This window comes from Ranitomeya imitator, chromosome 3 (assembly GCF_032444005.1).
Source record: "Ranitomeya imitator isolate aRanImi1 chromosome 3, aRanImi1.pri, whole genome shotgun sequence".
Lineage (NCBI taxonomy): Eukaryota > Metazoa > Chordata > Amphibia > Anura > Dendrobatidae > Ranitomeya > Ranitomeya imitator.
The window spans coordinates 416,596,751-416,621,153 of NC_091284.1; the positions used below are offsets into that span (position 1 = coordinate 416,596,751).

General features: G+C 47.7%; 1 protein-coding gene and 2 non-coding genes across 7 annotated transcripts in view; all 3 read left to right on the plus strand.

Annotated features, from left to right (window-relative positions):
• The window catches only part of PABPC4 (poly(A) binding protein cytoplasmic 4), a 71,606-nt gene that overhangs the window by 37,243 nt on the left and 9,960 nt on the right, over window positions 1–24,403 (plus strand). For 2 of the 5 annotated variants that reach the window (XR_011319304.1, XR_011319303.1), the window contains 5 exons: window positions 48–143; window positions 3,205–3,477; window positions 3,555–3,642; window positions 3,734–3,850; window positions 14,433–14,632. Coding sequence is in view for 2 of the 5 variants with exons in the window: in XM_069757175.1 (XP_069613276.1) it covers window positions 48–143; window positions 3,205–3,477; window positions 3,555–3,642; window positions 3,734–3,850; window positions 14,433–14,551 (693 nt within the window). In the remaining 3 variants the exon portion in view is untranslated. Of the gene's footprint in view, window positions 1–47; window positions 144–3,204; window positions 3,478–3,554; window positions 3,643–3,733; window positions 3,851–14,432; window positions 14,633–24,403 lie in introns of those variants that run through there. The other 3 variants (XR_011319302.1, XM_069757175.1, XM_069757176.1) reach the window with 2 other exon arrangements.
• LOC138673260 (small nucleolar RNA SNORA55) lies at window positions 3,004–3,132 on the plus strand. The gene has a single exon (XR_011319914.1). It is a non-coding gene; the product is annotated as a small nucleolar RNA SNORA55 (small nucleolar RNA).
• Window positions 4,118–4,248, plus strand: LOC138673261 (small nucleolar RNA SNORA55). Its single transcript, XR_011319915.1, has one exon. It is a non-coding gene; the product is annotated as a small nucleolar RNA SNORA55 (small nucleolar RNA).

Here is a 24,403-nt window from a genome sequence, read left to right on the forward strand (position 1 = left end):
TGCCAAAGTCACGGAGTACCCCTGATATAGTCTTTACTTGTTTACAGGGAGTAAATTTGTATATTAAAAATCTGGATGACACCATTGATGATGAAAAGCTGAGGAAAGAATTTTCCCCATTTGGCTCAATCACAAGTGCCAAGGTGAGTAGAAACTCCTATTTATTTATATTAATCTTGCTCCAACTAGTGGTGTGAAAAACAATATTGGGTTTAACTTAGTTTGTCAGTAGGTTTTTGCTATCCTATTTGAGAGCAGCATAAAGTAGGGGAAGAAACCCTGAAGCTAATGCTGTCACTTACTGGACTTCTTGCTGTTGAATAAAAGCTTTAGGGTATGTGCACACGTATTCTGCAGGACTGCGGATTTTTCCGCAGCGGATTTGGAAAAACCGCAGTGCAAAACCGCTGCAGTTTTTCCTGCAGATTTATCGTGGTTTCTACTGTGGATTCCGCTGCGGCTTTACACCTGCAGTTTTCTATTGGGGCAGGTGTAAAACCGCAGCGGAATTCGCACAAAGAATGGAAATGCTGCGGAATGTAAACAGCTGCGTTTCCGCGCGTTTTTTCCGCAGCATGTGCACTGCGGATTTCATTTCCCATAGGTTAACATGGTACTGAAAACTCATGGGAAACTGCTGCGGATCCGCAGCAAAATCCGCAGCGTGTGCACATACCCTAAATCTGCTGCATTTCTGTTGATCTTCTCAGTGATGACATCTTGCCATGTTGTCCTAGTTATTCATGAGCTTTGGCTAGATCTGCTCCCAGTCATTAATTGGCAGCTTTGTGGCTATGCAAAGTGTGGGCAGGAATCTATCAATCAGTGGCACAGACCGGGCTTGATGGAGCTTATGATTAGTGGACTGGTGGATATGCAGCATTGATTTTACCAAAAAGCAGCCAGGAGCCCAATTGGAGACACAGATTTGTAATTGTGCAAAGTTCCTATTTTATGGTGCCCTTAAACTGGAAGCCATTGGTAAGGCTTTTTGATTATTTCATAAACATAACCTTTACCTACACCCAAATGTAACTGCATTTACCCTTCAGGATAAATAAGTGCTTCTTACTAAATTAGAGTATCATCAAAAAGTTAATTTTTCAGTTCTTCAATACTAAAAATTAAACTTACAAATTAGCCATTACAAACAGTGATCTATTTCAATTGTTTATTTCTGTTAATGTTGATGATTATGGCTTACAGCCCATGAAAACCCTAAAGTTATTATCTCAGTAAATTAGAATTAGCAAAAAACACCTTCAAAGGCTTGCTAAGCATTTAAAACTGTCCCTTAGTCTGTTTCATTAGGCTCTACAATCATGGGGAAGACTGCTGACTTGACAGATGTTCAGAAGGCAGTCATTGACACACTTCACAAGGAGGGTAAGCCACAAAAGGTCGCTGCTAAAGAAGCTGGCTGTTCAGAGTGCTGTATCCAAGCATGTTAATGGAAAGTTGAGTGGAAGGGAAAAGTGGTAGAAAAAGGTGCACAAGCAACTGTGATAACCACAGCCTTGAAAGGATTAAGAAAAGAGCATTCAAAAATTTGGGGAGATTACAAGGAGTGGACTGCTGCTTGAATAGATGTATTCAGGACATGCTCTACAAGTGTCGCATTCCTTGTCAAGCCACTCATGACCAATAGACAATGCCAGAAGTGTCTTACCTGGGCCAAGGAGAAAAAGTACTGGACTATTGCTCAGTGGTCCAAGGTGGTGTTTTCAGATGAAAGAAATTTTGCATTTCATTTGGAAATCAAGGTCCCAGAGTCTGGATGAAAAATGGAGAGGCACACAATCCAAGCTGCTTGAGGTCTAGTGGGAAGTATCCACAATCAGTGATGTCTTGGGGAGCCATGTCATCTGCTGGTGTAAATCCACTGTTTTATCAAGAACAAAGTCAGTGCAAGCGTCTAACAGGATATTTTAGAGCACTTCATGCTTCCCTCTGCCGGCAAGCTTTTTGGAGATGGAAGTTTCATTCTCCAGCAGGGCTTGGCACATATCCACACTGCCAAAAGCACCAATACCTGGTTCAAAAACATCACTGTGCTTGATTGGCCAGCAAACTCACCTGACCTTAACCCCATAGAGAATGTATAGGGTATTGTCAAAAGGAAGATGAGACACCAGACCCAACAATGCAGACGATCTGAAGGCTATCTCAGCAACCTGGGCTTCCATAACACCTCAGCAGTGCCACGGACTGATCACCTCCATGCCACGCTGCATTGATGCAAAAGGAGCCTCAACCAAGTATTCAGTGCATTTACTGAACATACATTTCAGTAGATTTGAAAATTATTTTTCAAGCTGGTGTTATAAAGTATTCTAATTTATTGAGATAATGACTTTCGGGTTCTCATTGGCTGTAAGCCATAATCCTCAACATTAACAGAAATAAAAACTTAAAATAGATCACTCTGGTTGTAGTGACTATGTAATGAGTTTCACTTTTTGTCTTGAATAATTGAAATAAATTAGGGCTGTGCATTTGGTAAGCCAAACCTCCGAAACCATTTCCCTGACTCTGACTCCCCAGCACTGCCTCACTACTGAGCATGTACATAAAGTGCAGCACAGATTCATATCCACTGAAAACAGAGATCCTTAGATCAGGAACAGAACAGACATTTTAAAACTTTCCCAAATTCTTATGACAACATTTTCCACACATCCTTCACTGAACGACGCTACCCGATTTATCATATTTTAGGAGTCTTGAGTTGGTCCATTTTATACCAACTCCCCAAAAATGGACTCTGACTGCTGGTCAGGATAATGGGTGTAGCGATGGTGGAAATAAATAGCTACAGCTTATAGGGTGGGTACAGCTCTTGAGTACGTGCCTTACCAATGCTGAACATCTACGGTGCTGTGTGAAATCTACATTTATCTACAGTAGATATGACCATATTCGCAAATAATTTTTAGACCGTTCATGGTGATGAATGTTTGCTGGAAATTATAACTAAAATTTCATTACCTGCTTCCCTTTATTGCACTGGAATCTCATCTTGTCCCTTCAATATTGTGTAGGGAAAGGTAATGCAGTGCTAGATAAACGCAGAGGAAATCCAGACGGAGCATAGATTGCATTGCGCTCTGTCTCTACGCCTCTTCTACATGCAAACTTATACATATTTTAATGTTGTGATAAACAAATAGCATTCCACCTTTTAATGCATAATGTCCCTTCCAGGTAATGCTGGAGGATGGCCGTAGCAAAGGATTTGGATTTGTTTGCTTTTCTTCTCCAGAAGAAGCCACTAAAGCAGTCACTGAGATGAATGGAAGAATTGTAGGGTCTAAACCACTCTACGTGGCATTGGCTCAAAGAAAGGAAGAACGGAAAGCTCATCTTACCAATCAGTATATGCAGCGTATAGCAGGAATGAGGGCTCTTCCTGCCAACACCCTCATCAACCAATTTCAGCCTGCTCCTGGAGGATACTTTGTGTCTGCTGTTCCACAGGTAGGTGTAGGGCAAATTACAGTTTTAAGTTGCTCCATCACATGCATTGCTTTGTAATGCGGCTTGTCCTTTTCCAGGCTCAAAACAGACCTACATACTATGCACCTAATCATATGACTCAAGTTCGCCCAGGCCCTCGGTGGCAGCAGACAGGACGCCCGCAAGGTAAAACATTTGTAAAACACTGTTGTAGACCTAAAGATACTGCCTTATTTTAATAGTCATGTTAGCGCACTGACTGATTTGTTTATTTTAGGCTTTCAACCCATGCCAAATGCGCTGCGCCAGAGTGGACCACGTCAGTCACTACGCCATCTACCACCTTCAAGTACTCAAGGCACCCGTGGTGTCCCCAACGTAGCCCAGAGAGTTGGTGAGTATAACTGAATTTTGAGCTTTCTCAACTCTTATTAAAAGCATTGTAATCATGCTCTTATATAAGGAGTCTTCTCACAGGTTCCATTTTTTAATCTGTATTTGTTGCACCTACCTGTGAAAAAGTATTGTACAGTCAACATGTTTCATCCCTATGTTTCCCTTTTTAGCAGCCCACAAACTCTCAAAATTCTCATTTTAAGTTGTCCTGCAGCATATTTGTATAATTGCTGTAACATATAGTTATGTAGTGGATTACTGTAATGCACTGTAAACTCATCCTGTCCTGCTACTTGGTGCAGGAGAAATGGTAACTACGTGCTTAAAGAAGTGCAGAGGAAATCCAGACAAAACATGCTTGACATTGTGTTCTGTCTCTACACCTCTGCCACATTTGTTCAATATCATAGTATTCATCTTAATCTGTAAACATACCTTAAAAATAACCAGTTCAGGCAATGTAAAGATTTCTCTTGCACAGCACTTAAATTGGTGAATTTTAGCTCAGTGGATTATTTATTTTTTATTAAAACCGGCATTTAAAATTTGGTCTTAAAGCGCACCTTTCAGCAGGAGTTTGCTAAGTAAACTACAGACACTGTCAGGTTGGCACTCTTAGGGTACCGTCACACTGTGGCACTTTTGTCGCTACGACGGTACGATCCGTGACGTTCCAGCGATATCGTTACGATATCGCTGTGTCTGACACGCAGCAGCGATCAGGGATCCTGCTGAGAATCGTACGTCGTAGCACATCGTTTGGAACTTTCTTTCGTCGCTTGATCTCCCGCTGTCCTCGCTGGATCGGTGTGTGTGACACCGATCGAGCAATGCGTTCGCTTGTAACCAGGGTAAACATCGGGTTACTAAGCGCAGGGCCGCGCTTAGTAACCCGATGTTTACCCTGGTTACCAGCGTAAAAAAAAAACCAAACAGTACATACTTACATTCCGGTGTCCGTCAGGTCCCTTGCCGTCTGCTTCCCGGACTCACTGACTGCCGGCCGTAAAGTGAAAGCACAGCACAGCGGTGAGTCACCGCTGTGCTGTGCTTTCACTTTACGGCCGGCAGTCAGTGAGTGCGGGAAGCAGACGGCAAGGGACCTGACGGACACCGGAATGGGTTAGTATGTACTGTTTGTTTTTTTTACGCTGGTAACCAGGGTAAACATCGGGTTACTAAGCGTGGCCCTGCGCTTAGTAACCCGATGTTTACCCTGGTTACCCGGGGACTTCGGCATCGTTGGTCGCTGGAGAGCTGTCTGTGTGACAGCTCTCCAGCGACCACGCTACGACTTACCAACGATCACGGCCAGGTCGTATCGCTGGTCGTGATCGTTGGTAAATCGTATAGTGTGACGGTACCCTTATACAGATTAAAATGATACCTGGGTTGATAAAATCTGTCTTGTGATTGTTTAATCTGTGTTTGCAGTTTTCAGGTAATGATTCTCGTGCTTTGAGGCTGCCTGTTTAGGTGGGGGCTTTATTTGGTGCTTAGTGCACAAATTTATCTTTATGGGCATATAACAGGTCACTGATAATGCTACTGTGCATGTGCCATTGCCATTTTGCTGCAGGAAAAAAAAATTGCAGGAAAATGACCCCAACGGCGCTTGCGCAGTAGCATCTATCAGCAAGCGTTAGACGCTACTACCCATGCTCCGGCACTATTTTGCTGAAGATACCGTATTTACTCTGTCGCCTCATTGGGGGACACAGGACCATGGGTGTTATGCTGCTGTCCACTAGGAGGCGACACTATGCATAATCTGAAAAAGATTAACTGTGGCTCCTCCTCTGCAGTATACACCCCTGGACGGCGTCAGCCTTCTCAGTTTTTGCTTAGTGTCGCATAGGAGGCACACCTAAGATTTTTTTTTTTTACTCCGTTTTTTTCCGACGGATTACAGATGAAGAAAAGAGGGTCTCCTGTGAGACTCCCGGCATGGCTCCTTCCTCGGCCCCCTATTACGGGGTGCCCAGTTGAAGTAGAGATGGATATTCCCCATGTTGCTCCTTCCCCAGTCCCTCGGGTGCTGGTTCGAAGTCGAGACCCCCCTCCTTCCCCAATTTCTTTTGGTTTCTGGGTTGAGGCGAGGATAAAGCCCCCTGAAGGTGACAACAGCACCCTCCCTAATCCCCTTCTGGGGGTATTAGGTTGAGACACCTCAGGTAGGGCCTGTACAGGCAGCACTCTACAGCTCCCAGCAATGGGCCAGCACACTGCGCCTGCATCCAGGGACCCCAGCCCAGCTGCGGGCTCCTGTTGGGGCCGGGGGGAGTGCAGGCAGGCATGACACAGACAGACACAGGGCTCCCTGCACCCCTGTCTCTGCGGCAGCATCAGCTCTATACTGCCTCAGGGGAACCCCAACCAGGCTCCCCCTTCCGCTTATAGCCCCACCGCCATCCTGCCTTTAAATCCGGGGGGGTCCGGTTCTGATCCGACCCCCTCTCGGACTTTTGCGCCGGCCTGGAACCCTTCTGGGCCTCAGGCATCTAATTTAGGCCCCGACTTCGGCCCAGCTGAAGCCGCCGCCTCCTCTCCACCCCCCAACCCGCCCCCCGGATGACAAATGACACTCAGTGTCATAGAGGGGGTGGATCGAGACAGAAAGGGCGCATTTTTACACAGCCTTGCCGCCTTTCTTCCAGCTCTCCGCCCCCTTCTCCCCCTCCTCTCCTTCTCAGCAGGCTTTTTCTGCTGCAGATTAACCCTGCATCTCCCGGTCTGTAGACCAGGACCAGGCAGCCAGTCTCCGGGGGGCACAGGACTGTGGATCTTCGGTGCTGGACCTAGGGGCACACTGGTGGGGTAAGATCACAGCTGAGTTCTTTACTCAGTGAAGATCAGCGAGGACTTGTTCTTTAGGCTGTGTGCACACGTTCAGGATTTTTCGCATTTTTTTCGCTATAAAAATGCGACATAACAGTGAAAAAAAGCATATATTAAGCATCCTATTAGAATGCAATCCGCAATTTTTGTGCACATATTGCGTTTTCTCCTATGCCTCATACAGAGTAATACAGAAAGAATAGCTCCTCCCCTGCTGCAGTATACACCCTCCTGCTGGCTCTAAGTGAACCAGTTCTTGATTAGTGTCTGTAGGAGGCACTTGGGTCTGCTTTCAGACCCCACCGTTTTTTTTTTTTTTTTTCATTTTTATTTTTATTCTATTTTTCCCTTAACGGAGCGAATGGGGGCGACGGATTCTTTCTAGGTTCCGATCTCCCCCGAACCATCAACAGGCAAGAATGCGGAGCGTCCCTCCCTCTACCCTTTCCTGCACTGTTGGATGCCAGCCCTGAGCTCATTTTGCAGGCGACGGTTCCTTCGCTTTCTGATCTCCCCCTCCATAGCAGGCAACCGCATGGAGTAGCCCTGCATTTACCTCTCCTGGAGCCAGGTGCATAGCCGGACATGATGATTATGGCGTCCGTGCAGCTCCTCACTGCATCACCACTGTTATAGCGTATGATGGAAGGCAGCAGAAACTCTCCACCCCCTCCCTGACTATGACGACGGTGGATTGAGCACCGGCCCACCACATCTACCGTGAGTACACCTGCGGGGCCGAGGCGCTGGGGGGTCCTGGTCCCTGGGATAAGGGAGGTCCGCAGATACCTTAAAGCCCGGGTCCGCAAATGGCGATCGTGTCGCTGCAGGCCGCAACCGCAAGCTTAAAATTTAGCCTCCGGCTTTTCTCTCTTCCAGGCTGGAACGTTGGCTCCGCCCACCGGCAGTTGCCGCCGCTTACTCTCTGGCACTTCTCGTTCTGCAAGAAGCGCCTTCTCTTCCTGATCTCGGCGGCCATCTTTAAACACCCACAGGGCTGATGTTGCAGCGCTGCTCCAGCGTTTAGAATCACAGCCTCAGGGATTTGCGATTACTGTGGACACATTGCAGACCTTCCCCGGGGACTCATGACACAGGACCTGGGTAAGCTGCAGAAACATATCTTAACCCTTCCCCTGCTAGTAAGCGCTCTCCTCAAGGCTACACTATGTCTCAATCAAAGCCTAACAAAAAGTCTGGGAAAGCCAAACTGTTTTTTGCTGCTTGTACCTCTTGTAAGGTATCTCTATCCCGGGGTCACAGTACTGCGTTATGCTCAGCTTGTGAATCGGTGACTGCTCAGGAACCACCTGTTACTGATACCGAACCCAGTGAGCCTAGTTCCCCTGAGTGGGCCTAGTTCCCCTGAGTGAGCTACCTCCCTTACCCGGTCTATGGCCTCCCTGGCCAAAGCGTTAGACTCGTTCCGAGACCCTTCCTCTAACCAGAGCACTCTTACGGACAACGCTTCCGATGATCAGAACCCCTTGTACACTAGGGGTCGTACCTTACCAAGGAGTTCTCGCTCTTCCACGAAAAGGACTTGTGCCTTGTCCCCAGACCATCACTGGGAATCGGGTTCTGAGAGTTCCATTTCTCGCACCCCCTCCCTCGGGGCTAGTAAAGAACCTGTCTCAGAGAAAGATTCTGACACGTTCCTAGATCAGGAATTTCAACACGATCAGAAGACTCTCGACACTCTCATTGAGTCAGTAAACAAGGCCCTGAAGCTAGATGAGGAACCTTTATCTAAAACGGATCATGCTGTGTCCTTTAAGAGGACCAATCGGGCTCAGAGTGTTCGCCAATCATCCCGAATTTAAGGAAATCGTTGAATCTCATAGGATCCGTCCAGATAAACGCTTCACAGGGCATAAGGCCATGGAGTCAAAATATCCCTTTGCTCCTGATCTAAGTAAATATTGGTCAGTCTCCTCCGGGAGATCCTCCAGTATTATTATTTATTATTATAGCGCCATTTATTCCATGGTGCTTTACATGTGAGGAGGGGTATACATAATAAAAACAAGTACAATCTTGAACAATACAAGTCACAACTGGTACAGGAGGAGAGAGGACCCTGCCCGCGAGGGCTCACAATCTACAAGGGATGGGTGAGGATATAGCTGGTCGTGCAGTGGTTTGTTCGATCGGTGGTTACTGCAGGTTGTAGGCTTGTTGGAAGAGTTAAATCTTCAGTATCGCACCTAGCTACTAAATCTCTTATCCTCTTCAGAGGGCGCCACGATTAAAAATCCCACCGATCGTCATATCGACAATATGGCGCGTTCAGCTTTTGAAGCCTCAGCAGCCGCACCCTTATCCATCTTTTTCCGCTACGTGGGTGGCTACAGCTATGACCCATTGGGCTGAGGTCTTGCCTTCAGCTGTTCTGGATACCAATTCGCCACCCTTCGCCACCACCCCCCCCCCCCCCCGAGGTAGCAGATCTTGCTACTCAGCCAGAGCTGGGGATTTTCTAGTGACCGCGTCTCTGGATGCCGCTGACTGCGCTTCTCAAGAAGCAGCAAACGCCATCACCATTCGGAGGTCCTTATGGCTCAGGGACTGGCGTGCGGATTCTGCTTCCAAAAAATCATTGACTTCTTTACCATATCAGAGCGGTCGCCTTTTTGGCGAAAAACTCAATCAATTAATTTCCGACGCCACTGTAGGGAAGAGTAAATTTCTCCCACAACAGAGACCCTTTCTGCCCTTTCAGTACCAGCAACAGCAGGCTCGGTCCCGATTTTTTTTTTTTTTTTTTTTCCCCATTCCAACTCAAACTGGTCCTCTACTTCCACATCTTCCAGTCCAGGCCGGGAACAACATAGGGATAGAGGTACCCAGATCTCTTACAAACCTTCCCCTTATGGATAGGCAGGCCTAGGCAGTCAGGATCCAGGGGGTCCAGACCGAGCAGAACTCCCACACAGACACCCTGTGGTATCCGGGGGACACCCTCAAAGTAGGCGGCCGCCTGCTTTCCTTCAGCGACACTTGGCTCTCGGTTGTTCACGACGAATGGGTCCGCGACCTAGTGTCCTCCGGATACAAGACAGAATTCTCCTCCCTTCCACAAAATTGTTTTTCCTGTCTCCTCCTCCCAGGGCAAAGGCATCAGTTCTTAAAAGCCATAAGCTCTCTAAAAGAAGACGGGGTTATTATCCCGGTCCCTCAAAGCGAAAGGTTTTTAGGTTTTTATTTAAACCTGTTCATTGTTCCAAAGAAGGACGGTACAGTACAGCCCATACTAAACCTAAAACTGCTGAACAAGTTTGTCAGGGTACGACGGTTCCGAATGGAATCGCTTCGTTCTGTCATCACCTCCATGGAAAAAGGCGAGTTTCTGGCGTCTATAGACATCCAGGACGCGTACCTCCACATTCCAATTTTCCCCTCTCACCAGAGGTTCCATCGCTTCGCAGTTCAGGAACAACACTTCCAATTCGTTGCTTTGTCCTTCGGCCTCGCCACCGCTCCCAGGGTATTCACTAAGGTCATGGCGGCCGCTGTGGCCATCCTTGACACCCGAGGCGTGGTGGTGCTACCGTATCTAGAAGATATCCTCATCAAAGGCCCCTCTTTCTGCGCCTGCAAGGAGGCTGTAAACATCACAATAGATTCTCTTTCTCGCCTTGGTTGGAAGATAACCTTCAAAAAAATATTCCCCAGTACCGGCTTAGCGAATTTCCTTTCTAGGAATGATACTGGACTCGTCCCAGGGGTTGGTGCTTCTTCCCCCAGAAAAGATCTCCACCTTACAGCGGGAAGCTCAGAAGCTCTCAACCTCGCATTCACTCTCTGCGCTTCAGTATGAGAGTCCTTGGCAGGATGGTAGCAGCTATGGAGGTGGTTCCATTTGCCCAATTACACCTCCTTCCCTTACAACATGCCATCCTGGCTGTTTGGGACAGGGACCCGTTCTCCCTCGACTGTCGGTTCTTCCTTCCCCAGCGAGTCAGTCTCTCAGGTGGTGGACACTGAAGTCCTCCCTGAATCAAGGGAAGTCTTTTCTTCCAGTACATTGGTTAGTTGTGACAACAGATGCCAGTCTTCTAGGCTGGGGAGCAGTGTTCCTACATCACACTGCTCAGGGCCACTGGTCACTTCAGGAATCACGCCTTCCGATCAAGATCTTAGAAATTCGGGCAATCAGGTTAGCTCTTCTCCAATTCCATCCCTTCCTGGCGGTTGGTAGTCCCATCAGGATTCAGTCTGATAATGCCACTGCAGTGGCATACATCAACCGACAGGGGGAAACCTGCAGCATGGCAGCCATGAGCGAGGTAGGCCACATTCTCCGTTGGGCCGAGGAAAACCGCTCAATGATTTCTGCGGTTCACATCCCTGGAGTGCACAACTGGGAGGCAGATTTCCTCAGTCGTCAAGGCCTCAACTCCGGGCAGTGGTCTCTCCATCCGGAGATCTTCCACCAGATCTGCTGTCGTTGGGGAACCCCGGACATGGATCTGATGGCCTCACGGCTAAATTCCAAAGTTCCCGTCTTCATAGCTCGATCTACGATCCAGCAGCCATCGGGTCAGATGCACTCGTACTCCCGTGGAATCATTTTCGGCTTCCGTACATATTTCCCCCGCTCCCCTTACTGCCGAGAGTCATCAAGAAGATCAGAGCGGAGGGGAGTACCTGTAATCCTGATTGCGCCCGACTGGCCGCGCCGGGCGTGGTACGCGGAACTAGTTCAACTAGTCGTCGATGTTCCCTGGCAATTACCGAATCGAGCAGACCTGCTATCACAGGGCCCCATTTACCACCAGAACTCCGAGGACCTGTGTTTGATGGCATGGCCGATTGAGTCCTGGGTTCTAACACAGGCAGATTTCTCTCCGGAAGTCATCTCTACCATAATCGGCGCTAGAAAGCCTACGTCTATGCGCATTTATCATCGCACTTGGCAAACCTTCTTTTCCTGGTGCAACGACCGGGGACGTTCTCTTGAATTTTCCATTCCTTCCATCCTCGAATATTTACAAACGGGTTTGGACTTAGGTCTCGCCTTTAATTCTCTCAAGGGGCAGATTTCAGCCCTGTCCGTTCTGTTCCAGTGCAAGATTGCCAACAGATTACAAGCGAAGACGTTCATTCAGGGAGTCTCCCATAGGGTGCTGCCCTATAAGATGCTGTTGGAACCATGGGACCTTAATCTGGTCCTTGGAGTCTTGCAAGACGCTCCTTTCTACAGGAAGTTTCCCTGTCCTTTCTTTCATGGAAGGTTGCCTTCCTGGTTGCGGTCACGTCCATTAGACGAGTCTCAGAGCTGGCGGCTTTGTCTTGTCAAGTTCCGTTCCTGAATTTTCATCAGGATAAGGTGGTTTTGAGAACATCCCTGTCCTTTTTGCCCAAAGTTGTCTCATCTTTCCACCTCAGTCAGGAGATTGTCTTACCGTCACTCTGTCCGGCACCAGTACATCGCATCGAGAAGGCCCTCCACACACTGGATTTAGTGAGATCTCTCGAGATGCGTCTCGCGGACAGCGTCTTTCCGCAGGTCAGCTACCCGGCTTGTGCTCCCGGAAGGGCCATGGAAGGGGTTTCCCGCTTCCAAGGCGACAATAGTCAAATGGATTCGTTCAGCTATTCAGGAGTCCTACTGAGTCAGAGGTCATCCTGTCCCAGCAGGGATTAAGGCTCATTCCACTCAGTGGGTGCGTCTTGGGCCATCCAGCACCAAGCTTCGGCAACACAAGTTTGCTGAGCTGCTACCTGGTCCAGTCTGCATACGTTTACAAAACATTACCATATTCATTCTCAGGCCTCGGCAGATGCGACCATCGGCAGACTAATTTTGCAGGCGGCTGTGCCGCATCTGTAACCTGTGGGTACAAGGAGCAATTAGTTGATTGTTCCCCACCCAGGGACTGCTTTAGGACATCCCATGGTCCTCTGTCCCCCAATGAGGCGTAGGAGAAACAGGGATTTTTGTATACTTGCCGTAAAATCCTTTTCTCCGAGCTAATCATTGGGGGGGACAGCACCCACCCACCCGGTTTTCTGTGTTGGTTTGGTTTTGACATAGTTCATCCTGGTTAAATGTTAAGCTCCTACTGCTTTGTTCCTGAACTGGTTCACTTGGAGCCAGCAGGAGGGTGTATACTGCAGGGGAAGAGCTATTCTTTCTGTATTACTTAGTGTCTTCCTTGTGGCAGCAACATAACACACATGGTCCTGTCCCCCAGTGATTGGCTCGGAGAAAAGGATTTTACGGTGAGTAAACAAAAATCCCTGTTTTTTCCACGGTGGAATCTCATTCCGGAATAAAACACAGCATGATCATTCTTTATTCGGAATCGCGGGGATTCCGCACACATAAAAATGCATTGATCCGCTTACTTTCCGCATGTGGCTATGCCCACCATGCGGGAAGTAAGCGGATCATGTGTGGTTGGTATCTAGGGTGGAGGTGAGGAGACTCTCCTCCAGGCCCTGGGTACCATATACCTGTAAAAAAAAATTAAAATTAAAATCGTGATATTCTCACCTTACTTCAGCCTTCCCGCTCCTCGCGATGCTCCCGTTCCCAGTGATGCTTTGCGGCAATGACCTGTGATGACGTAGCAGTCTCGTGTGATACTACGTCATCTGGGATCATTGCCACAAAGCATTATTGGGAAACGGGAGCATCGCGAGAAGCAGGAAGGCTGTGGGGGACGCCGGAAGGTGAGAATATCACGATTTTTTTTTTTTTTTTTTTTAAATTATTTTTAACATTAGATCTTTTTACTATTGATGCTGCATAGGCAGCATCAATAGTAAGAAGTTGGTCACACTTGTCAAACACTGTTTGATAAGTGTGACCAACCTGTCAATCAGTTTTCCAAGCGATGCTACAGATCGCTTGGAAAACGCTAGCATTCTGCAAGCTAATTACGCTTGGAAAACGGTAGTGTTTAGTGGGAAAACGCATGCCAATTCCGCATGCGTTTTACCTGCGGCATAGTTACGGAATTGCCGCGGAAACTTCCGCGGCAGTTCCGGACGTGTGCAGATAGCCTTAAGGTTGAACTTCAGAAAGGCAGATTTTAATGGACTCAGAGGGTAGGAAGGGTCCAATGGCTGGATGTTCTAAAGGACAGAAATGTCCAAGAAGGATGGGAAATTTTGCTAAATGAAATTCTCACAACAATCCCAAAAAGAAGGAAGGATTGGAAGGATTTAATTCTCTTACATTTTTTTTCTAAGCTTCACGATAGTCAACATTATATGCGTTATGTAAAATAGGAGGCATGTCATAAGCCCATAAAAATGCATACGTAAGCGAAGCACCACATAAAGACCTCTCCCACAAACGGCCACGGACCACGAGAATCTCATTAACTGAAAACTGCAAATAAAGATTAAACAATAACCACAAGACTGAGTTCATCAACCCAGGTATCATTTTAATCAGTATAATGGCGCCAACCTGACACTGTCTGTAGGTTACTGCTGACAGGTTCACTTTTAAACGCTTGTTAAAAAGGGAGTGGGACCTAAGTGAAAATTGGCAGTGTGGGAAGAGGTTAAAATATAACCCAATATTTTCAAAAAATGGCACCTATCTCAGGCTAATTCAGTATATGGCTTTGACGTTTTTGGGCAATGTACAGTACTTAGGCAGAGGAGGATTGCCATATAATGTAATTTTAGCTTTAGATTAAACATGGATAACACGTGCTTCATGTAAGAATACTTGATAATTTAAAATGGTGTTTTATTTTTAATTTTTTTTTTACACACAGGGGTATCTTCTGCTACTCAAACATTAGGCCCACGACAACCAGTCTCCGCTCCTCCTCCTCGGGCTGTGCCTCCATACAAGTACACACGTTGCCCACTCCCTGGAGTTCAACCTCTGCAGGTACATGCTGCCTGTTACTCATGTCCTGAAACACAGTAGTCTGCTGTGCAGTGCTTAAGAATACAGCCACTTGTAATATTGGTAAGCTTTATCAAAAGGACCTTTTCATGTTGAGCTGGATACACTATGTACTGGTGCCTGCAGAGCAGAATACGACTGTTTTTCTCTATTGTGGACCTATTGGCTAACAAATTATTTGGCACCTAATGAGTTAACTTTTGTTAAAGGGGTTTTCCAACAAACTACATTTTAACCCCTGTGCTATTCTGTTTTTGCAAAAAAAATTTGCGGGTAGAGTTTTACTTTTGAACGACACCATTGATTTTACCGTATTGTGTACTGGACCAAATGCTAAAACTGACCGGCAATTGATTCTGCTCATTTCGAGTCCGTAGATACAAAACATGTATACTTTTTTTTTTTATTATTTAAGTGGTGGAAAAAAAATCCAAAGTTTGTTTAACCCCTTCCCGACCTTTGACGCCACGTAGGCGTCATGAAAGTCGGTGCCAATCCGACCCATGACGCCTATGCGGCGTCATGGAAAGATCGCGTCCCTGCAGATCGGGTGAAAGGGTTAACTCCCATTTCACCCGATCTGCAGGGACAGGGGGAGTGGTAGTTTAGCCCAGGGGGGGTGGCTTCACCCCCTCGTGGCTACGATCGCTCTGATTGGCTGTTGAAAGTGAAACTGCCAATCAGAGCGATTTGTAATATTTCACCCATTATAACGGGTGAAATATTACAATCCAGCCATGGCCGATGCTGAAATATCATCGGCCATGGCTGGAAATACTAGTGTGCCCCCACACCACCCCTCCGATCGCCCCCCCACCCCCCCGATCTGGCCGGTACACTGCTCCGGCTCCCCTCCGCCCTGTGCTCCGCTCCCCCCCGTGCTCGTGTCCGCTCCCCCCGTGCTCCAATCACCCCCCCTGCACTCCGATCCACCCCCCCCCCCGTGCTCCGTTCCACCACCCCGTGCTCCATTCCAGCCCCCCCGTGCTCCGTTCCACGCCGCCCCGCGCTTCGTTCCACCCCTCCCGCGCTCCGATTCCCCCCCCGTGCTCCGATCCCCCCCCCCCCCGTGGTCCCCCCCCACCCTATCATACTTACCGATCCAGCCGTGGTCCCGTCCGTCTTCTCCCGGGCGCCGCCATCTTCCAAAATGGCGGGCGCATGCGCAGTGCGCCCGCCGAATCTGCCGGCCGGCAGATTCGTTCCAAAGTGCATTTTGATCACTGAGATATAATCTATCTCAGTGATCAAAATAAAAAAAATAATAAAGGGGTAGGGGTAGGGTTAGGGATAGGGGTAGGGGTAGGGGTAGGGGTAGGGGTAGGGTTAGGGCTAGGGTTAGGGTTAGGAATGTGCACACGTATTCTGGTCCTCTGCGGATTTTTCCGCTGCGGATTTGATAAATCCGCAGTGCTAAACCGCTGCGGATTTATGGCGGATTTACCGCGTTTTTTTCTGCGCATTTCACTGCGGTTTTACAATTGCGATTTTCTATTGGAGCAGTTGTAAAACCGCTGCGGAATCCGCACAAAGAAGTGACATGCTGCGGAATGTAAACCGCTGCGTTTCCGTGCAGTTTTTCCGCAGCATGTGTACAGCGATTTTTGTTTCCCATAGGTTTACATTGAACTGTACACTCATGGGAAACTGCTGCGGATCCGCAGCGTTTTCCGCAGCGTGTGCACATACCTTTAGAATTAGGCTATGTGCACACGGTGCGGATTTGGCTGCGGATTCGCAGCAGTGTTCAATCAGGTTTACAGTACCATGTAAACATATGAAAAACCAAATCCGCTGTGCCCATGGTGCGGAAAATACCGCGCGGAAACGCTGCGTTGTATTTTCCGCAGCATGTCAATTCTTTGTGCGGATTCCGCAGCGTTTTACACCTGTTCCTCAATAGGAATCCGCAGGTGAAATCCGCACAAAAAACACTGGAAATCCGCAGAAAATCCGCAGGTAAAACACAGTGCCTTTTACCCGCAGATTTTTCAAAAATGGTGCGGAAATATCTCACACGAATCCGCAACGTGGGCACATAGCCTTAGGGTTAGGGTTGGAATTAGGGTTGTGGTTAGGGTTAGGGGTGTGTTGGGGTTAGTGTTGTGGTTAGGGGTGTGTTGGGGTTAGGGTTGTGATTAGGATTATGGCTACAGTTGGGATTAGGGTTAGGGGTGTGTTGGGGTTAGTGTTGGAGTTAGAATTGAGGGGTTACCACTGTTTAGGCACATCAGGGGTCTCCAAACGCAACATGGCGCCACCATTGATTCCAGCCAATCTCGTATTCAAAAAGTCAAATGGTGCTCCCTCACTTCCGAGCCCCAACGTGTGCCCAAACAGTGGTTTACCCCCACATATGGGGTACCAGCATACTCAGGACAAACTGCGCAACAATTACTCGGGTCCAATTTCTCCTGTTACCCTTGTGAATCTAAAAAAATGCTTGCTAAAACATAATTTTTGAGGAAAGAAAAATGATTTTTTATTTTCACGGCTCTGTGTTGTAAACGTCTGTGAAGCACTTGGGGGTTCAAAGTGCTCACCACATATCTAGATAAGTTCCTTGGGGGGTCTAGTTTCTAAAATGGGGTCACTTGTGGGGGGTTTCTACTGTTTAGGCACACCAGGGGCTCTGCAAACGCAACGTGACACCCGCAGACCATTCCATCAAAGTCTGCATTTCAAAAGTCACTACTTCCCTTCTGAGCCCCGACGTGTGCCCAAACAGTGGTTTACCCCCACATATGGGGTATCAGCGTACTCAGGAGAAACTGGACAACAACTTTTGGGGTCCAATTTCTCCTGTAACCCTTGGGAAAATAAAAAATTCTGGGCTAAATAATTATTTTTGAGGAAAGAAAACGTATTTATTATTTTCACGGCTCTGCATTATAAACTTCTATGAAGCACTTGGGGGTTCAAAGTGCTCACCACACATCTAGATAAGTTCCTTTCGGGGTCTAGTTTCCAAAATGGGGTCACTTGTGGGGGGTTTCTACTGTTTAGGCACATCAGGGGCTCTGCAAACGCAACGTGACGCCCGCAGAGCATTCCATCAAAGTCTGCATTTCAAAACGTCACTACTTCAATTCCAAGCCCCGGCATGTGCCCAAACAGTAGTTTACCCCCACATATGGGGTATCACCGTACTCAGGAGAAACTGGACAACAAATATTGGGGTCAAATTTCTCCTGTTACCCTTGGGAAAATTAAAAAATTCTGGGCTAAATAATTATTTTTGAGGAAAGAAAACGTATTTATTATTTTCACGGCTCTGCATTATAAACTTCTATGAAGCACTTGGGGGTTCAAAGTGCTCACCACACATCTAGATAAGTTCCTTTGGGGGTCTAGTTTCCAAAATGGGGTCACTTGTGGGGGGTTTCTACTGTTAAGCCACATCAGGGGCTCTGCAAACGCAACGTGACGCCCACAGAGCATTCCATCAAAGTCTGCATTTCAAAACGTCACTACTTCACTTCCGAGCCCCGGCATGTGCCCAAACAGTGATTTACCCCCACATATGGGGTATCAGCGTACTCAGGAGAAACTGGACAACAACTTTTGGGGTCAAATTTCTCCTGTTACCCTTGGGAAAATAAAAAATTGCAGGCTAAAAGATCATTTTTGAGAAAATAATTTTTTTTTTTATTTTCATGGCTCTGCGTTATAAACTTCTGTGAAGCACTTGGGGGTCCAAAGTCCTCACCACACATCTAGATTAGTTCCTTTGGGGGTCTAGTTTCTAAAATGGTGTCATTTCTGGGGGATCTCCAATGTTTAGGCACACAGGGGCTCTCCAAACGTGACATGGTGTCCGCTAATGATTGGAGCTAATTTTCCATTTAAAAAGCCAAATGGCGTGCCATCCCTTCCGAGCCCTGCCGTGCGCCCAAACAGTGGTTTACCTCCACATATGGGGTATCAGCGTACTCAGGACAAACTGGACAACAATATTTGGGGTCCAATTTCTCCTATTATCCTTGGCAAAATAGGAAATTCCAGGCTAAAAAATCATTTTTGAGGAAAGAAAAATTATTTTTTATTTTCATGGCTCTGCGTTATAAACTTCTGTGAAGCACCTGGGGGTTTAAAGTGCTCAATATGCATCTAGATAAGTTCCTTGGCGGGTCTAGTTTCCAAAATGGGGTCACTTGTGCGGGAGCTCCAATGTTTAGGCACACAGGGGCTCTCCAAACGCGACATGGTGTCCGCTAACAATTGGAGCTAATTTTCCATTCAAAAAGTCAAATGGCGCGCTTTCTCTTCCGAGCCCTGCCGAGTGCCCAAACAGTGGTTTACCCCCACATATGAGGTATCGGCGTACTCGGGAGAAATTGCCCAACAAATTTTATGATCCATTTTATCCTACTGCCCATGTGAAAATGAAAAAATTGAGGCGAAAAGAATTTTTTTGTGAAAAAAAAGTACTTTTTCATTTTTACAGATCAATTTGTGAAGCACCTGAGGGTTTAAAGTGCTCACTAGGCATCTAAATTAGTTCCTTGGGGGGTCTAGTTTCCAAAATGGGGTCACTTGTGGGGGAGCGCCAATGTTTAGGCACACAGGAGCTATCCAAACGCGACATGGTGTCCGCTAACGATGGAAATAATTTTTCATTCAAAAAGTCAAATGGCGCTCCTTCCCTTCCGAGCCTTACCATGTGCCCAAACAGTGGTTTACCTCCACATGTGAGGTATTGGTGTACTCAGGAGAAATTGCCCAACACATTTTAGGATCCATTTTATCCTGTTGCCCATGTGAAAATGAAAAAATTGAGGCTAAAAGAATTTTTTTGTGAAAAAAAAGTACTTTTTCATTTTTACGGATCAATTTGTGAAGCACCTGGGGGTTCAAAGTGCTCACTATGCATCTAGATAAGTTCCTTGGGGCGTCTAGTTTCCAAAATGGGGTCACTTGTGGGGGAGCTCCAATTTTTAGGCACACGGGGGCTCTCCAAACGTGACATGGTGTCCGCTAAAGAGTGGAGCCAATTTTTGATTCAAAAAGTCAAATGGCGCTCCTTCCCTTCCAAGCCCTGCCGTGCGCCAAAACAGTGGTTTACCCCCACATATGAGGTATCAGCGTACTCAGGACAAATTGGACAACAACTTTCGTGGTTCAGTTTCTCCTTTTACCATTGGGAAAATAAAAAAATTGTTGCTAAAAGATAATTTTTGTGACTAAAAAGTTAAATGTTCATTTTTTCCTTCCATGTTGCTTCTGCTGCTGTGAAGCACCTGAAGGGTTAATAAACTTCTTGAATGTGGTTTTGAGTACCTTGAGGGGTGCAGTTTTTAGAATGGTGTCACTTTTGGGTATTTTCAGCCATATAGACCCCTCAAACTGACTTCAAATGTGAGGTGGTCCCTAAAAAAAATGGTTTTGTAAATTTCGTTGTAAAAATGACAAATCGCTGGTCGAATTTTAACCCTTATAACTTCCTAACAAAAAAAAATTTTGTTTCCAAAATTGTGCTGATGTAAAGTAAACATGTGGGAAATGTTATTTATTAACTATTTTGTGTCACATATCTCTCTGGTTTAACAGAATAAAAATTCAAAATGTGAAAATTGCGAAATTTTCAAAATTTTCGCTAAATTTCCGTGTTTATCACAAATAAATGCAGAATTTATTGACCTAAATTTACCACTAACATGAAGCCCAATATGTCACGAAAAAACAATCTCAGAACCGCTAGGATCCGTTGAAGCGTTCCTGAGTTATTACCTCATAAAGGGACACTGGTCAGAATTGCAAAAAACGGCAAGGTCTTTAAGGTCAAAATAGGCTGGGTCTTGAAGGGGTTAAAAAAAAACAAAACAAAAAACCCCTCCGTTTTTCGGGATCTGGTTCTGGGTGAGGGCTTATTTTTTGCGTGCCGAGCTGACGTTTTTATGTAAGCAGTTTTGGGATAGATACAATGTTTGCATCGCCTGTTATTGCAATGTTGTGGAGACACCGAGAACATAATTCTTGCGTTTTTAATTTATTTTCTCGTTATGCAGTTAACCAATCTGATTAATCCTATTTTGATCGGGCGTTTCTGAACGGGGCAATACCAAATATTTTTCTTTTTCTTTTATTTTGAATGAAGCAAAAAAGGCTGATTTAAACGTTTTGTATGTTTTTTAAATTTTTTTTTTATATAGATTTTGAAACTTTTTTTGAAACTTTTTTAAATGCTTTAATAGTCTCCATTGGATACTTGAAGCTGTGATCTTCTGATCGCTTGTGCTACACAGAGCAGGGTTTCAGTCTTGCTCTGTGGAGCAGAAATGCTCATTTGCTATAAACGCTGACCACTGGGCTAGATCTGCTGTGAGAACCACAGGGATCTCCTGCAGACTCCGGGTTGTCATGCGAACCCATTGGCGCCCCGTGATCATTTGACAGGCGCGCCTGATGGGTGTGGTTTGTGACACGCTTCATATACACTGCACATGTCATGAAGGGGTTAAACACTAGATCATGAAATAAAAGGAAGTTTCACATTTAAATGTTTAACCCCTTAGCGACCGCCGATACGCCTTTTAACGGCGGCCGCTAAGGGTACTTAAACCACAGCGCCGTTAATTAACGGCGCTGTGGAAAAAGTGAATAGCGCCCCCCAGAGTCGGATTTTCTCCGGGGTCTCGGCTGCCGGGGGTAGCCGAGACCCCAGAGAACATGATTCGGGGTTTTTTTTTTACCGACCCCGCATTTGCGATCGCCGGTAATTAACCGTTTACCGGCAATCGCAAAAAACAAACAAAAAAAAAGTGATCTCTTTTTAATTTCTCTGTCCTCCGATGTGATCGCACATCAGAGGACAGAGAAAGGGGGTCCCAGATAGCCCCCCGATACTCACCTATCTCCCCCGGTGCTCCTCGTGGCTCCCGGTGGGTGCCGCCATCTTCAAAATGGCGGGCGCATGCGCAGTGAAATCTTTGGGGTCTCGGCTGCCGGAGCATGAGCGGGGTCGGTTTTACCGACCCCTGTTTTGCGATCGCCGGTAATTAACTGTTTACCGGCGACCGCAAAAAAAAAAAAAAGTCAGTGTAATTCTCTGTCCTCTGATGTGATCGCACATCAGAGGACAGAGAAATAGGGGGATTTGGGGACCCTGCCATACTCACCTGGGTCCTCCTGCTGCTCCTCCTGGCCGCCGGCCAGGGCCGGCGTCAGCACCCGGCGCACCCGGGCAAATGCCGGGGCCCTGGCAAGACGGGGGGCCCGCCGCCCGCCCATTGGTCAGCCGCCAGCGCGCGTCACTCAGTGACAGTCACTACATCTACATGATCCCGACAACGCGACGCGACCACGTCCCCCGGCGCCGCCGCAGGCGGCGCCTTCGCCTTGGCTGCAGGGGGCCGGCCGCCGGGCGGGGCACAGTCAGCTGCTGTGTCTCTGACTCTGAGGACTGAGTGAGTCACTGAGACCATTTCAATAGCAGCTGCCTGCAATACGTCACCGCCGCCCGGCCCTGGCCTCACCATTGGAGAAGACACTTCTTCCGGTTCGCGCGACGCTGGGTGTGGGTCATCTCTCCTCCTTACATCCGGTCGGCGGGCGGAGAGGAGAGACATAGAGAGCTGCGGTTCGGAGTTGAGCAAGTTGGAGTGGACGTCCACCGTCCAGGCTGAGGCTGCGTCCACGGTCCACCATCCTCCAGATCATGATCCAGCACAGTCAGCCAGGAGGAGACTAGGACAGATCCGGACCGGCAGCCGCAGCGCCAAGCAGGAGGAGAAGAGGACGACGAGGGAATCTTCCAGAGTGACCGTAGTACGTGGGCTGCGCTGCTATATACTACGTGGGCTGCGCTGCTATATACTACATGGGCTGCGCTGCTATATACTACGTGGGCTGCGCTGCTATATACTACGTGGGCTGCGCTGCTATATACTACGTGGGCTGCGCTGCTATATACTACATGGGCTGCGCTGCTATATACTACGTTGCCTGCGCTGCTATATACTACGTTGCCTGCGCTGCTATATACTACGTGGGCTGCGCTGCTATATACTACGTGGGCTGCGCTGCTATATACTACATGGGCTGCTATATACTACGTGGGCAGTGTTATATACTACATGGCTGTGTTTATATGCGATCATGAATCGGGGTATGTGTAAAAGGGGGGGCCCACTGAGACTCTTTCGCCCGGGGCCCTCAAAAACCTGGAGCCGGCCCTGCCGCCGGCAAAAGAAAATGGCGGGCGCATGCGCAGTGCGCCCGCCATCTGTCTCCATCGGCCGGCAGGAGAACAGCAGTTGGGGCTAAAATTAGGGTTAGGGCTAGGGTTAGGGCTAAGGCTAGGGTTAGGGCTAAGGCTAGGGTTAGGGCTAAGGCTAGGGTTAGGGCTAAGGTTAGGGTTAGGGCTAAGGCTAGGGTTAGGGCTAAGGCTAGGGTTAGGGCTAAGGCTAGGGTTAGGGCTAAGGCTAGGGTTAGGGCTAAGGCTAGGGTTAGGGCTAAGGCTAGGGTTAGGGCTAAGGCTAGGGTTAGGGCTAAGGCTAGGGTTAGGGCTAAGGCTAGGGTTAGGGCTAAGGCTAGGGTTAGGGCTAAGGCTAGGGTTAGGGCTAAGGCTAGGGTTAGGGCTAGGGTTAGGGCTAAGGCTAGGGTTAGGGCTAAGGCTAGGGTTAGGGCTAAGGCTAGGGTTAGGGCTAAGGCTAGGGTTAGGGCTAAGGCTAGGGTTAGGGCTAAGGCTAGGGTTAGGGCTAAGGCTAGGGTTAGGGCTAAGGCTAGGGTTAGGGCTAAGGCTAGGGTTAGGGCTAAGGCTAGGGTTAGGGCTAAGGCTAGGGTTAGGGCTAGGGTTGGGGCTAAATTCAGGGTTAGGGTTCTTTCACACTTACGTTGGTACGGGGCCGTCGCAATGCGTCGGCCTGACATACCGACGCACGTTGTGAAAATTGTGCACAACGTGGGCAGCGGATGTAGTTTTTCAACGCATCCGCTGCCCAATCTATGTCCTGGGGAGGAGGGGGCGGAGTTATGGCGGACGCGACATACAAAAAAACGTTACATTGAACGTTTTTTGTGCCAACGGTCCGCCAAAACACAACTGATCCAGTGCACGATGGACGCGACGTGTGGCCATCCGTCACGATCCGTCAGCAATACAAGTCTATGGGCAAAAAAAACGCATCCTGGGGGCACATTTGGAGGATCCGTTTTTTGTCCAAAACGACGGATTGCGACGGATGCCAAACGACGCAAGTGTGAAAGTAGCTTTAGGGTTGGGGCTAAAGTTAGGGCTAGGGTTGGGGCTAAAGTTAGGGTTAGATTTGGGATTAGGGTTAGGGTTTGGATTAGAGTTGGTATTAGGGTTAGGCTTGGCATTAGGGTTACGCTTGGGATTAGGGTTAGGTTTGGGATTAGGGTTAAGGTTAGGGTTGTGATTAGGGGTGTATTGGGATTAGGGTTAGGTTTGAGGTTAGGGTTGAGATTAGGATTAGGGTTGTGTTGGATTTAGGGTTTTGATTAGGGTTATGGTTAGGGTTGACATTAGGGTTGTTTTGGGGTAAGGGTTGTGATTATCGTTAGGGTTGTGATTATCGTTAGGGTTAGTGATTAGGATTATGGATTGGGTTGGGATTAGGGTTAGGGGTGTGTTGGGGTTAGGGTTGGAGCTAGAATTAGGGGGTTTCCACTGTTTAGTTACATCAGGGGGTCTCCAAACACGACAGCCAATTTTGCGCTCAAAAAGTCAAATGGTGCTCCCTCCCTTCTGAGCTCTGCCGTGCGCCCAAACAGTGGGTTACCCCCACATATGGGGCATCAGCGTACTCGGGATAAATTGGACAACAACTTTTGGGGTCCAATTTCTCCTGTTACCCTTGTGAAAATAAAAAC